Source organism: Magnolia sinica, chromosome 2 (genome assembly GCF_029962835.1).
Source record: "Magnolia sinica isolate HGM2019 chromosome 2, MsV1, whole genome shotgun sequence".
NCBI classification, from domain to species: domain Eukaryota; kingdom Viridiplantae; phylum Streptophyta; class Magnoliopsida; order Magnoliales; family Magnoliaceae; genus Magnolia; species Magnolia sinica.
This window is the reverse complement of record NC_080574.1, coordinates 40,367,344-40,383,309: the sequence shown is the minus strand read 5'-3', so window position 1 is coordinate 40,383,309 and position 15,966 is coordinate 40,367,344. Positions and strand designations below refer to the sequence as shown.

General features: G+C 39.7%; 1 protein-coding gene across 1 annotated transcript in view; it reads right to left on the bottom strand.

The window, feature by feature from the left end:
- Positions 1–15,663, bottom strand: part of LOC131237010 (uncharacterized) — a 46,225-nt gene extending 30,562 nt beyond the window's left edge. The window contains exons 1-5 of the mRNA XM_058234617.1: positions 15,081–15,663; positions 14,606–14,651; positions 14,446–14,524; positions 13,586–13,631; positions 13,362–13,460 (exon numbers count right to left, since the gene is read on the bottom strand). Coding sequence (XP_058090600.1) covers positions 13,362–13,460; positions 13,586–13,631; positions 14,446–14,524; positions 14,606–14,651; positions 15,081–15,524 — 714 coding nt within the window. The 5' untranslated portion in view covers positions 15,525–15,663. The remainder of the gene's footprint in view (positions 1–13,361; positions 13,461–13,585; positions 13,632–14,445; positions 14,525–14,605; positions 14,652–15,080) is intronic.
- Between the last annotated feature and the right edge of the window lie 303 nt (positions 15,664–15,966).

Sequence of the window (15,966 nt, the reverse complement as noted above, 5' to 3'; positions counted from 1 at the left end):
CACAACTTACAAAGTATGCCATCGCATATGGAGTCTGCGATCACATACTTGTCACATAAAAAAAAAAGTATGCCATAGCATACTCTCTTGGATTGCACATGCTAGCATATGTGATCCTTCTGGGAAAAAAATGGTGTATGTGATCACACATGACAACAATGTTTGTCCAAATCCTCACAGAAAATATGGTCTTTGTAGTAGGGAACAAAAAAGTACATGGTTCCCAAGTCCCAACATGACATTGTGACAAACAAGGAACTTCTAAGATCATTGACAGTGTTTACTTAGAACACAGGCAAAAGATTGTTTACTAGCAACAAAAGCATTTTGCCCCAAGAGCTGCCAAGCCGGGCAATAGGTATTCAAAAACGGTGCATACGGTCACTACGTGATAGAGGGTCATAATGGCCCATGCTAGAAAATTTGGACCTTAACAAATAACAGCCCATCATGATGTCACCTAATGGCCCAGGGTTGTTACATGTATATAAGTCCCCTTTGGGGGTTGCTTTTCACTTTTCTCCCATTTCTCCTCCACTTTTTGACATTTTTGCTTCTTAGAACTATTTTTAACTCGTTTATTACTAGATATGTGCAATCCTTGAAGATTAAAACAAGAAATTTAAGCCATTTTGGAGGAATTGAAGATCTGAGGCTAAACTTGGTGAAAATCGAAAAATAGGTAAAATTTCTTTTTTTCCTTGTCGAAAATTTATTGATTCAGCATTATATTACTAAATCACCCAAATATTGGTAGATTTATGTTCAATTTGATCATGTTTGTACAATTTTTCATTTTTTTATATTTTTGCTAGTTTTTATATAATTTCCAGCAATTTTCCAAAAAAAAATTTATACAGTATTTAGAGTGTAGATTATTCAAAACACATTGATGGAGTTTATATCTACACGTGCATGCACTAAATCAATGTTTTTCTCCAGTTTTTCATATCTTATCTTTTGGTAATTTCAAGTTAGTTTTTGGATGAATGGTGACAGATATAATATATATATATATATATATATATATATATTATATCCAAATTTCTTATGGGGTATGATGTCAACTACTTAGGGATATATGCATTAGTGGGATGAATCCCACAGATTGCATAAATTTCAGTGCACTTTGGGGACCTTCGAGTGGTCCCGACACTAGAGGTATTTCGTAACAGTAATGGTGGCCGTAATGGCCACCACCATTACCTTTAAGATATGGGTCGTAACGGCCATTACAAGGGTTGTAACGGCTGTTACGATTTCTTTTTTTATTGAAAAAAAAATAATCCTGAAATACATGTATCTGCCCTGTAATGGACCGTTACGGGGCCATTACAACCTTTACGGGGGTTGTAACGGGCAATAACGATGATTACGGGTCATTTTTTTCCATAACAGCCCTTATGGGCCGTTACAACCACATAAATGTAACGGTTGCCACCATTACCTTTATGTAACGGCATTTATGGCCCCGTAATGACCGTTATGGCACACCATGACGACACTATTTCAACCAAATTAATTTTAATTTTTTTTCCTCAAATTTCTCAAGGAAAATGAAGTCAAATAGTTAGGATATGCATTAGTGGGATGAGTTCCACATATTGCAAGAATTCCAGGCTGTTTTGGAGGCTTTTTTTAGTGATCCCAAATCAGCTTGACACTATTAATCCAAATTTAATTTTAAATTTCTTTCCACAAATTTATATTGAATCATTGATATTAGATATTTATAATATTAAACATGCAAGTTTTTAAGTCGGTCTAAGCTCTCAGGTTAATAATATTTTCAGGCAGCCCAAGACATGATTCTTAACAAAGAATGGCCCCTTACATCATGGACATTTATAAGGAAAAGGTGGGGTTGTATTCAAGTAGAAATTTGAATCCCTATGGATAGCTGGAACAAAATATTGGAATAGCCAAGACCATCACATTCACTCCATGGAAAAAGAAAACCATCAGGGGTCGTTTGGCACCATGGATTTGGGGGGGTTTGAGGCGATATGAGGGGATTTCAAATCCCTTGGTATGTTTGGCACCATAAAGTAACTGGGGGTTTCAAATGGTTTGAAATCCACGGTGAAAGCTTGGATTACATCTAAAATCCTTCCAAGAGTTGCATGTGTAACATGTGTCACTAGACAATTAATCTATTGGGCACATGGCTCACTGATGATATCCCAAAACAATTAGATTATCAATTGCATCACTATAATTACTTTAATACGATGATTTACGTCATCCAAACATTATCCTAAATCAACGGTTAAAAATCGTTGGTTAGTCACTAATATGTGATCTTGTGCTTGTGGTCCATCCGAGACTTGGAATTTCATCATTTTCAGGCAAAGTATGTATTTCAACCAGTGTTTTAAATAGCGGTAGCGTGTTGCGTAGCGTTCAACCCTCCGTAGCGTGTAGCGAAATAGCGTAGCGTGTAGCGTAAGCTACACAATACTTCTATTTTTAAATTTAAAAATATATATATGTGATAAATATTAAATAGTAAGAAAAAAGCAAAATATATAAATGTCACATTATTCAAAAAAACATACATCACAGTAGACCCTACGCATGTGGGCCATGCCATACACACACCACAGTGAACCCCACGCGTGTGGGCCATGCCATACACACAACAATGGACCCCACGCGTGTGGGTCATGCCATACACACACCACAATGGACCCCACGCATGTGGGCCATGCCATACACACCACAATGGTCCCCACGCATGTGGGCCACGGCATAAAACACCACAGAGGACCCCCACACATGTGGATTGTGGCATAGAACATAGTGGACTCCACGCATGTGTCCCACGTGATGGTTGGATGGGTCAAATCCATGCCATACACACCACAGCCCCCATAAAAAGAAAAAAAAATTGAAAAAAATGAAAAAATAACACAATATTTCAGCATAAATAAAAATAAAACTCATTAAAAATGATTAAAGGGCCAAAACATACCTTAAATAGAGATTTAATCAACTTAAAATTGATTTTTGGGAGCTACGTGTCTGCGCGGCTGCGAAAAGAGGGATACGCGATTTCTCCCTTGTTTGGGCTTCAATGCTCCTGAAATTCCAGCAAGATGATGCTCTTGTAATTCCGATTGAACTCCAAAAATCGGATTTGAGAAATGGCTCTTCAAAATCTTGAAATCAAAGCTTCAAAAATGGGGAACCTGCGACTACTGTGGCATTGCAATAGAGTTGTTCGAAAGCCCTATTGCGATTGTTTTAAGTTATAAAAAAAAAAAGACTTATAATATGAGTCCCCCACCACCTACTCAAAAGGAAAGATGCCCAGTCACCACCATTTAAAAACAAGTTTTTAACTAAAATGACTTTTATTTTAAAATTCTTACAGTAGTCTTGAGGTGTACGCGATATACGCTACACACTACGTATGTGTAGCGTACGCTACAACCCTTGTAGCATACGCTACTGCGTATTTACGCTATTTTATACGCTACGTAGCGTTTTTTGTACACTACGCTACGTAGCGTACGCTACACGCTATTTAATACACTGATTTCAACAAGCTTGTTACAACCATTGTTTCGAACATTACATACACACACTAATTATAGATATTAAAGTTGATTTAGTAATTAAATTCAAACCCCTGTAAATATACTATGCATAGCTAGTTTTGAATTAGAGGGGATTCTCAATTCCAGGTGTCAAACACAATGGGACGATTCCAAATCTAGGGGGTTTCAAATCCAGGGAGTTCCAAATCCAAAGGGTTCCAAATCTATGCTCCCAAACAAGCCCTGAGGAGAGTTGCATTGCAACAAGGAACAAAGAACATAAAGTTCCAAATATCAAATTTTTGAAACATGTTGCTTTTGAGTATTGGGTCAAAACTTCATTGAAATGAATTACTCCAATGCTTACAAACATGGGATTACGAAAAATCTCGTTCTCAACAATTTCTCGCTTTTCAGGAATTTTTTTGAAGATTTCCAGACTTTGAGGTTTTCTTCGTATATTATTGGAAAATCTAACCAAAAGGCAAAAATAAAGATAAAACAAAATTGTTGTCTTGTCATCCTCTAAGCCTGGTCACAACTAATTGGGGTTGACCACACAAAACCTACACCACCATTCCACTCTATCAAGGACCATATCCTCAGTTAAACCATAGGTCATCAAAACTTTTCTTACTACCTCTACCCATGTCCTTTTAGGGCCTGTTTGGTTTTTCGAATTACGCATATTTAGGTGTAATAAGTCTTCATTACACTCCAGCCGCCCGTTTGAAAATTGATGTTTCGGACACAGTCTGACAGCGCCCGAATCGGTAGTAGAGACGCATCGGGCAGAGACGGGATTTACATCCCCTGCTGACGGTAGTTCAAAGTATGGATTTGTCTGACAACCATGGTTCGGTGGTCCGCATGAGCACTGATCGTGCTACATATGTATGATTTCAGATTTTATCATTTCAAAAGCTTCTGCTTTTCTTCCACTTCTCACCAGCGCACTCGTCTCTTTCAGAGCGTTCAATCTCAGGCCAGATATACGGCATACCCTTCAACCAGATAGCTTTTGTCTATCGTCTATTCTTTCACTTCTCCCTACCATTTACCAAATAGCATCTCCTTCTCTTCCACTTCTCCGTGTTTACTGTCGAAACCTGAGCTATGGAAACAGGGAAAAATCAAAAGCATCTCCTTCCGCTTGCGCATCCTCTGTTTCCATAATATCTGAAGTATGGAAACAAGGAAGAATGCATTTTAATCTGGCCATCATGTTGCTGTTCTTCTTCATCCAGATCACACGCCTTGCTTGATGTCCGTTTGTTCGGTAGCTTGCATGTCATCGCATGTCTTCTGCCATCTAACATATTACGATTTCCATGATCCCATTTGTCTTGCATGTTGTTGGAACGTCATGGTTTCCCTTTGTCGACTTCGTCACCCGATTGTGATGTTCATTGCAATCTCCGGGGCCTGATCCATCTGCCTTCTGCTACTGACATCTTCTCCAATACCCCACTCAAGTATTATATGTATTACGTTTCGGTTGAAAACCCTCTATTCCATCCCTTTATTCCACTATAGTTTTTTCTTCTACGGTAATAAATCTGTTACTCTGTCAAGCAGAAATATCCTTTGTCGTCTGGGACTGACATCCACCCCCCGCCATCAGCTACGGCAACGCCAGAAGAGGTAAGTCATGTGGCTCTGTTGAATGTATGGAGACCATGACTAAGTTAGAAGTGAGTTTATGAAATAGAAGCTGATGTCCTGTTCTGACTTGTTTCGGACACTTGTTGCCCACATGTTTGACATTGATCCCGTAAAAGAACAAATGGTGGGCCATTGTATAGGTGCCGACAGGCGAACAGGCTTTATGTTTTCCTTTCTCTACTTTGAGGTTGAATGTGCGCATTGCAAGCCTCTTTCCTTGATACATTCCTAGTCCAATAGGGCCATGGGGTACTCGCTCCACAGTGTGTGTAGATGTCGGAAGTTATATCATCTCTGCCATGGTTAACTGAACATTCTGCGACTGATTTCAGCTGTGTGTATCTATCATGTGTCATTCCTTTGATGCCATGGTTAACTGAACATGCTGAGACTGATTGAAGATATCACTATATCAATGTAGTTAATTAATTTCCTATCATCTCCTACTCTGGATAACTAAACATGGATGAGTCTGATTTCAGTTGTGTGTGTTAGGGTGATTTCCGCCATCATCTCATGCTCAGGTTAACTGAACATTCGGAGACAGGTAACAGGCATAACAGATATCTGTTCTACTACGTGAACATGGTTACCTATGATTTCTCATTGTAGCATAGTCATGGTTAACTGAACAAATAGAGACAATCATCCTCCATGACTAGTATTTGTTCTACAAACTAGACATGCTTACCTATCATTTCTTATATTATCAGTGTCATGGTTAAATGAACAAATACATACAGTTATCGACCATGACTGATATTTGTTCTACTATCTGAACATGGTTAACTGAACATGTTGAGATAGCTATCAACCATGCATGTTAAGACAGCTATCAACCATGTTCAGTAATCTGTGCTACGATCTAAACATGGTTACCTATCATTTGTTATATTAGCTTTCCCATGATTAACTTAACAAGCTGAGACTGATTTCAGCTGTGTAGCTCTCATTTGCTATTCCAACAAAGCCATGTAGAACCTGAACATGTTGTGAATGATTTCACATGACAATGTATCTATGATTTCTTACATCATAACATGCTCAGGTTAACTGACCATTCTAGGATTGATTTCACATGTCTGTGTAGATAATTATTCTCATACATTATCTCATGCTCTGGTTATCTGAACATGGATGATACTGATGTGATAATGAGTGTGTTGGGGTGATTTTTTGCATCCTCTCATCCTCAGGTTCACTGAACATTCTGTGACAGGTAACAGCCATTACAGATATTTGGTGGACGTTGTTGACATGCTTACCTATCATTTCTTGAATTATCATTGCCATGGTTAAATGAACAAATACAGACAGCTATCAGCCATGGCTGATATTTGTTCTACTATCTGGTCATGGTTACCTATTACTTCCTACATTATCTTTACCATGGTTATCTGAACATGTAGAGACTGATATCAGATGTCTATGTAGCTATTTAATCTCTTATTTGATCCTGCTCTACTTAACTGACCATTCTTGGACAATTTTAAATGTCTGTGTAGCTAATTACTCTCTTACATTATCTCATCCTCTGGTTAACTGAACATGGATGAGACTGATTTCAACTGTGTGTATTGGGGTGATTTCTTACATCCTCTCATGCTGAGGTTAACTGAATATTCTGAGACAGGTAACCAGATACGACCGATATTTGTTCTATCTGAACATGGTTACCTATCATGTGTTGTATTACCTTTCCCTTGGTTAACTGAACATGCTGAGATAGCTATCAACCATGCTGAGTCTGATTGCACACAGGCCAAATGCACCTCATGTAGAACCTAACCCTGAATGTCTGATAAACAGTCCCTCGATGGACAGCTAAGAAATACGCATGATTTTCCATAGAACCTGTAGCAATAATATAATAATCTCATTTAAGAAGCTATAGGATAGCAAAGTTGGACTGAACCTTTCAATATTTCCTAGACCAGATTTGGATAGTTGGCGCTGAATATTGATATTTTTATGTTGTTGAATCAGCCGAACAATCTGTGTGTTCTCCAAGAAAACCAAACAGAACATGGATGAACATGGATGGACGGATGAAGAAACAGCAGCCTTTGCAGCTACACTTACTGCAGCAACTACAACAATTGTTGTAGGTGAATATTGCAATAATATTTTATATAAATCACCCTCCAGATTTGGAGAACTTGAAAGAAGGAAGCTAATAAATGGGATTATTAGAGCGGGTGACAATGAGTGTGTAGCACAACTCCGCATGAACAAAGCTACATTTTTAAACCTATGCTCGTTTTTAAGAGATAGAAATTTACTTCCAGACAGGAAACATGTATCTATGGAGGAACAACTTATCATGTTCCTTCACACGATAGGACAATGTTAGGAACCGTGTCATCGGGCATCGGTTTATAAGATCTGGAGAAACGGTGAGCCGCTATTTTAGTAAAGCGGTGGATGCTATTGTCGGATTGTATCCGGAGTTCATGAAACTCCTAGGTGCGGATACACCAGTTGAGATCCTAGCCAATCCTAACTGAAGTGATTACTTTCAGGTATGGTATAATCAAATGATGCAATATTGCGCAATGTCATATACTGTCTTCCTGATTATTCACGGTGAAAATAGGACTGCATTGGTGCAATTGATGGGACTCATATACCCGCCTATGTACCGGCATTGGAAAGTGCAACCTACCGTAACAGGAAAGGGGTACTTTCTCAGAACGTGTTGGGTGCATGTACATTTGACATGAAGTTCGTATATGTGCTCGCCGGATGGGAGGGATCAGCTTCTGACGCACGCATCTTACAGAGTGCTTTGACACATTCCATTGATCGGTTAACTTTGCCTGCGGGTACTGAGTTTATAACTGTCTGACAACCAATTGATAATATGATTTTCCACCCAATTAGATTGATAATTCATCGCAATTAATTGTAGGTAAGTATTACGTAGTTGATGCTGGTTACGCTCATTCATCGGGATTCATGGCTCCTTGCCGTGGTGTACGGAACCACCTCAATGAGTACCGCACGGGCCGCAATCCTTCCAACAAGAAAGAACTATTCAACTATCGGCATGCTCAACTAAGAAACGTTATAGAGAGAATTTTTGGAGTATTGAAAGCCCGCTTTCCAATCCTCAAATCAGCTCCACCATACAACCCTCAAACACAGGTGAAGATAGTCATCGCATGTTGTGTTTTACACAACTTTATCCGTATATCTGGCGAGAAGGTTTGGTAAAAGATGAAATCACAGCTACAAATGTTGCTGAGAGTCTAGATTTGTCTCCATGCGATATGAACGTGACACAATGGGAGAAGGACGAATGGGCGACATATCGAGACAATATTGCTACTAGGATGTGGAACGAATCTCATCCTGTGAGTCGTATGGTTTGAAATTTGAATTGTAATTTCACTTTTTACAATAGGTAATATCATCACATGACTGTACTATGTTGCCTATACAGCCTTTGTTAAAAGATCCATATATACTTTTTGATGATTGTAATGATGAATATCCCCATTTCTATATGCTATCTTTACTTTTTGTGTTTATATATTTCACCTATTATAAATTAATGCATCCTCCTGACCTAGATGCTTTGGTTGTACTTGTCAAACTAAATCTGCTTATTGTGCTATTTTTAGATTATCGAAGTATATAGTGATGACGATATGGATCCAAATAGCGGTGACAACCAGACTACACCAAAGAAACAGTCTGGGCAAGGTCGGTGTGACACACCCAGAAGGACACCACGCAAATACAAATCAAAATCACTTGATGAGAACGTTATCTCAGGTGGTGCTATGCGGTGGACAGACCAAATGGATGACTGTCTCATCGATACATTGATGGATGTGGTTGCGAACGGCCGCAAGAGTGCGAACAGATTTAAAAAAGAAACGTATAAAACGTTTGTAGAAAGTGTCAGGAGGGCACTAGGGATATCAGTTGTGGAGAAACATGTTGGTAATTGCCTGCAAACACTAAAGAGGTTGTATTTTGAGGTTCGGGACACCCTGAACGCGAGTGGGCTCGGTTGGGATGACGACAAGAAGTTAGTTACCGCACCAGATGACGTATGGGATGATTACATACGGGTGAGATGTTATTTTTTCATTTATCATTTAGATTATCCAAAGCCAGTCCATTGAGGTTTACTAATCAATATATCTCTATCTCTGTGAATAGTCACATCCCTATGCCCAACATGTTCGTGGGAAACCGGTAAGAAGGTATGATGACCTGGTGTTCTTATTTGGAAGTGACCGAGCTACTGGACTTCGTGCTACGACTGGAAATATGCATACACAAATTGGTACGAGAAAGTCTTGTGATGATGATGTTACACCGACTGCATCGGTTGATCTTAATGACGAAACACTTGTTCTGTCAAGTGACGATGTGGGAGATAGTGGACATAACATCCAATGGTCATTTCAAAGTTATTACGGTGCGCATATTGCAACCAAAAGTCCGAATCACAATGGCAACAACTCCATCAACACGGGTAGCACAACCAATTCTAGGAAGCGAGCCAGATTGGAACGCCCATGTGACGTAATTGGCAAAGGGATGAGTGAGGTGGCAGATGCTGTCAAGTCTCTGGCACTAACAATACACAAAGGCAAAGACGTCATACGTATGAAGTAGATTGTACCTGCACTCGAGCAGATTGATGGCCTCACAAGTAACGAGGTCTTACATCAACTAGGATCCTGTCCAAAGATGAAAGCCAATCTGCGTCGTTCCTTTCGCTTCCCGAGTCTATGAGGCTCGACTTTGTGCTGATGATACTTGCACCAGATCAGTCTTCGGACTGATGATCTCTTCTGACTGATTTTTTTATCCATTGATCTTCTCTTTTGGGATGTTATCTACATATGGCTGATCAGCCATTTGGTTCGTTGGACAATATTTTGGGTTTTCTGTTCGGCTAGTGAAGTGTACTAGCTGTTGAAATACTGGACAAACTTTGTTTTTTCCTGCTATTCTGTTTTACAGATAGCTGTGCTGGGAGGCACTTGGATCACTGTAATTTTTTAGATGATAACTGTTACGTTTATGGATTTAGGCCTGTAGTTAATGCTTATTCCTCACTGCCTAAAAACCCATATTATCTGCTATTACTTTAGACGTAACCTTCGTATGACGTATGGGACTTTGCTTTTCATATCTGCATAGGGTACGTACTATGTAGGTCTATTTAATCAGTAGTGTAGCTATGATGTAATTTTCATGGTTAGCTCAGGTATTCTATACTCTTACTGCAGAAGGCCATTTTTCATATTGCCAGACTCTGGTTATCTCAGGTTTTTTATACTCTATGTTTCCTACAATATTTAAGACACATTCATCTGATATTTCCCAATATGTGCAGATGCCTAAAAAACTTTACGTTGTCTTCAACGGACGTCGTCCAGGTATTTACCACAACTGGGAGGAATGCCGTCAGCAGGTGGAAGGGTATACGTGTGCCCGCTTCCATGGATACAAATCCACGTCAGAGGCATTAGTTCAATGGAAAGAATATCGCGATAGTATGGATGTGACAAATGCATTCACACCTGAGACGCAGGAGGATCGTGACAGTAGCGGGTCCACGTTTGCACGGCGATCTGCGACCGCTCACATGAATCCTCTACCGACTTTCCAGGGACCATCCTTTTACTGTCCATCTGCTAGTGGGAACTACATGCGGGAGGACGTTGATGAAGATTCGACGAATGCACTTTTGGCGCTAATCAAGATTATCTTTGTCTGCCTGGTTCTAATCCTCGCCATTCACCTCATGTCTTGGCGGTACTGATGGCTGGACGCTGTGGTCGTTTAAGTAGGCAGCCTATGTGTTGGCTATATGGCTTTTTTTTTTAAACTGTTATGGACAATATTTTGGACGTTGGTTTGTATCGTTTACACTGATATTTGTTTTGCGAGATAGTATGTTTTGGACCATGTGTTGCAATATTAATTAGTCCCTTGCATCGTTGACACTGATATGTAACAAAGGAGATAATATGTTTTGGACTATCACGCAACATTATGGACATTAGTTTGCATCGTTGACACTGATATCTAACAATTGTCACATCTATGACTCTTTCAGGTAAACCAAGATATGTAATATTACAACACAATCTATTCACATGCTCCAATGCAAAATCCATGTAATACTGTCTGGTGTAAGCATCATCGGATGCCCACATATTGTTGTTTCAATCAGCTCATTCATAGTTAATGTGGGAAGGATAGAAACTATTACAAATCCAATGGTTAATGACGCCTTGCTACTGTTCTTTCATATGTGGACCATCACTACAAGCTTCAGCTATTTCAATTAATAGAGCTGAGATTATAGTTGATCTAGGAACATGTTTACCAAAATTACTACTTGAAGCAGGACAGATTTGGTCCTGGTCGTATAAGACCCTATCAGGTCCGATGCAGTCACTTGTAACCTTCTAAACATAATCAGTCTGTTTGAAAAAACAAACAAGCGTTTTGAGTATATGTATAACTGGAATGGTGGACACCATAAGCCTATTAACATATTGATTTGACTACTATAATGTATTACCAAACGACTGGTCACACAGTTAGTGTGTATTACACTCTGAAAGTTTGAAAAAACAAGCGTGGGAAAGCAGAATCCTGGTACTGCTCCAATGATTAGAAATACATGTAAAGAAGTTATTATGATGTCTTTACAGCCAATTAAAGTGTAATTCGGAAAACCAAACAGGCCCTTAGGCCTTCACATTGCCCTTTTAAAGCCTTCAACCTTAAGCAACTCACTCCTAATTATCGTTATTCTCAGTCACCATTGCAGATGGCCAAATCATCTTTAGTCTACTTCCCTCGACTTCTTACCCTATATAAGTTCCCTCAAATGAATTCGCATTTAAGTTTATCCTTCCTTATCTTGCCGCTCATCCATCTCAACATCCTCATTTCTGCCACAATCATCCTATGAATATGTTGTTCCTTGACTCCCCAAATATATATATGGGAAAAGGTACTATGCGGTCAACCTCATAGGGGCGAAAGGTACTATGAAGTCGACCTCATGGGCTTCCCATGAGGTCGAGCTCTGTGGGCCCCACCGCGATGTGTGTCAGACATCCACCCCATCAATCAAATGCACCCTTCCATGGTGGGCCATAGACCTAAAAATAAAGCTAATCCATGATTTAGGTGAGGCACAAAACAAACAACAGTTAAGAGTGGATATCCACCCATTGAAACCTTCCTCATTGTTTATAGAGCCCACTGAGATGAGGTTCAGACATCCAGCCCATCCACTGTGCGCCCCACTTGGATGAGAGGTCACACCAAATTTCATGCCATTCCAAAACTTAGGTGGGCCCCAACAAGTGCTTTTGATGTTTTAGGCATGATTTCACATGGTTACAGATGGTGTGGCCTGCCTAAGTTCCGAATGCGGCGGATTTTTGGGACATCCCATAACCTAGAGAAGACCCACTGAATGCACGATGTGGATGTCTGACACACCATGGTGGGGCCCAAAGATTAAACCTCATGGGAAGTTCCCATGAGGTCGACCTCATATTACTTTTTCCTCATGTGTGTGTATTTATATATTATTACTATTATAAACTAAAAACAATTTTAAAATTGAAATACATATGCATATAATGAAATAACAAAAACTAAGTTAATTTTGAGATAGAATTGTGAAAAAATAAAAATGCCGAGGTGTTTTGAACAACCAAGTTGGATGCAATGGGATGGGCCTCATGTTTAGATTCCCTGGTTGATTTGAATCGGGCTACTTTGTTGCAATTTGCCTAATGTCTTGTTAGGCTTTTTTTAATAAATTTTCTCCATCTTTCAAAGAAAAAAATTAAAAATGCCGAGATTTTGAAAATCTAACGATATAATCATAGTAATGTCATTTGATTAATTATTCATGGAAGTATCAAAAGATTTTAAAAACCTTAGTGATATTTGTCACATGGAAATAGGGTTTCTTTGGTATCCCTAACAAACAACTGCAACAATAAAAGATGAGAAAAATAACACTTATAATTATGCAAAACTTCATGGGTCCACTACCAAAATAAAAACATACTACAAGAATAAATAAATAAATCGATCAAACACCCCAATGCAAGAGCATAGTATTCTAATCCAGTAAGTGTATTGACTAACCTTGAATTGTTCCAAGTTCGCATACGCCCCAGAAGATAGCTTCTTCCTCACAGTGCTAAAATCCATAGGATTCTCTATGACTTCATGGTAGTCTGGCAGCTGAGAGAGAGAGAGAGAGAGAGAGAGAGAGAGAAATTTAGGCCTAAAAGAAATTCTTTCATCGGGGTGAAAAAAAAAATGTGCATTTGATTATTGGAAATACATTTTTCATTTCAGAAAAATACCTCATCTGGATCCACGGGTTCAGAGAATACACCATAAGTGTCTTTCCTGAAGTAAAATCAAAAATCTCATTCAACCCAACATCAAAACGAACCAAAAAAGTAATCAAATGAGTGAATTGTTTAGGATATATATGTACAAAAGAGGAAGGAAGTATCACATACACCCTAGTAGATGGTAAGTTACTGGCTGAAGTACATGTGACAACATGCCCCATGTGCACTACATCTAAGCCATGAAAAAGTTGGGCCCCACCATGAATATCACCTGGCACAAAAGTCAGGCTAGTCCAGTCATCATGCAGGCCACGCATGCATATTGAATCACTCTTATTTGAATGAATCTGCTTGGAGCACCCAGAATAAGAAAGGGTTATTAGGGAGACCTGTACTATCAAAGTGAAGGGCATGCCCATGTTCAAGATAGTGCAGAAATTCCGGTATCTGAAACTGATGTTGTGCAGGTGTTTGAAGGAGGGCTCTGGAGATATTTGTGGGAAGAAAGCGCGCAAATCGAGGGTCAGCTTTGTAGAATCCAGTCTGAGATAGAATGTTCTGGAAGATCTCAAGAGTTAGAAGGGGCAGAAAAAAGGGAAGAGCTGTCTATGCTTGACAACAAGCTGTGGCAGGAGGAGATCCTAAGGCGCCAAAATCACAAAACCTGTGACTCAAGGAAGGCAATAGGAACACATGGGAGATCTGATATAAAGCATCTAATGATTTCATACAGTGCAGCCTGTGACCAGACCTGCCTGATTTTTGCGAAAGACAATCTTAATGGAGGGCCCCACCTTTTGCACGGCTACAATATCAAACCCATCGATCAGGGTGTATATGATCATTCCCAAATAGAGAACACGCACTTTTGAAGCCTGTCAAGAATAAAAACCAGCAACTTCTTGTCCGGTAAGGGTGTTGCGAGGCCCGAATCTGGTGGGGTTCCTGTTCATATTTTAATTAATTAATTAAATGGTACTAAGTATTAACGTCTTTTGTGAACTTAAACACGATCAACCCCAAAACCTGGAAGAGGATCCGTTGCATTCAGACCAGAATTATGCCCAACAGCCTGCAAAATCCATAGTACCGAAATCACTCAATGGAAACACGAATCAGATCAAATCGAATTCGCATACAGAATCCAAACATTTAAATAAATGAGAGAGAGAGAGAGACCTAAATGCAAATCAGCTTCAAATAAGAAGTCTCGACAGAAGAGAAGACAAAATGTGACTTTTTTGGGGGAAAAAAAATCAAAAAGAAAAATCCAATACATAATTTTAAAAATTCAAAAAAGAAAACTCCGATCCAGAATTTAAACAAAAAGTAAATAATTTTTGAAAAATAAGGACATCTTTGACCTAACTTTCAACAAAATAACTGAACAGTTGACTAATGTCAAATCAAAGAACTTCCAACTTTCAAGCCAAATTCTCACAAAATAATCCACAATAGCTGAGATTGTAAAAACTCAAAATCCGAGGGGCAAAAAAGGTACCTTCTTCCCCGCCAACCCGTCCAATCCATCACCGCGGACGGCATTGATCTTCCGCTTCTTGAGCGAAGTCTCCCCGTCCGAATCATCCGAACCGTCCGACCCCCCACCCGATCCGCCGGAAGAATTCACCGTCGGCGAAGACGACCGGTGCGGTAATTTAAGCACGAGCTTGAGCTTCTTCTCCTTTCTCTTTCCATCCAATTCATCGCCGTTGTCGTCGTCGTCTTCTTCTTCTTCTTCTTCTCGGGATTCTTCTTCGATCCGGTCCGCGTCCGGGTTAGGGTTTCGTCTGGTGGATCGGCGAGTAGGGTTAGGATCAGAGTTTCCGGAATTAGGGTTAGGGCTTCGTTTTTCTAGTTGCTGCTGACGTTTTTGGAGTTCTAGAAGAGAAGGACGGCCCTTCTTCTTCTTCTTCTTCTTCTCTACTGTCGCCTTCTTACCCATTTCCCAGCCTCTCCCTCTCCCTCTCTCCCACTCTCTCTCTAGAAAAGAGAGGATCTTTTTGGGATTATTTTTTTAGAGGGAAGCTTTGATACTCCGCCAGAGTGTGATGATTGATACGCAGGCGCCTCAGGAATTGTACATGAGGGATGCAAGTGACTCTATTTAGAACGTTCAAAGTCTATCCACACTTTTTATTAGGTCATAAGCCACCATTTACTCTGATTTGAGTAACTAACGAAGCCAATTGATGGCCATTTTTCAACGGTTAAGATGAAACGTGGCCAGCTGTCTGAACGTCCAGACAAATTTCTTCAAATAAAAGGTTTATATTTTTCAACCAAATCTGATTTCGCTATGATGACTTACAGTAGGTCACACGCTTTTGGACCTAATGATGATGCGGATGCAATTTCCGAGTGCCTGAGCGTGAACCATCACACTT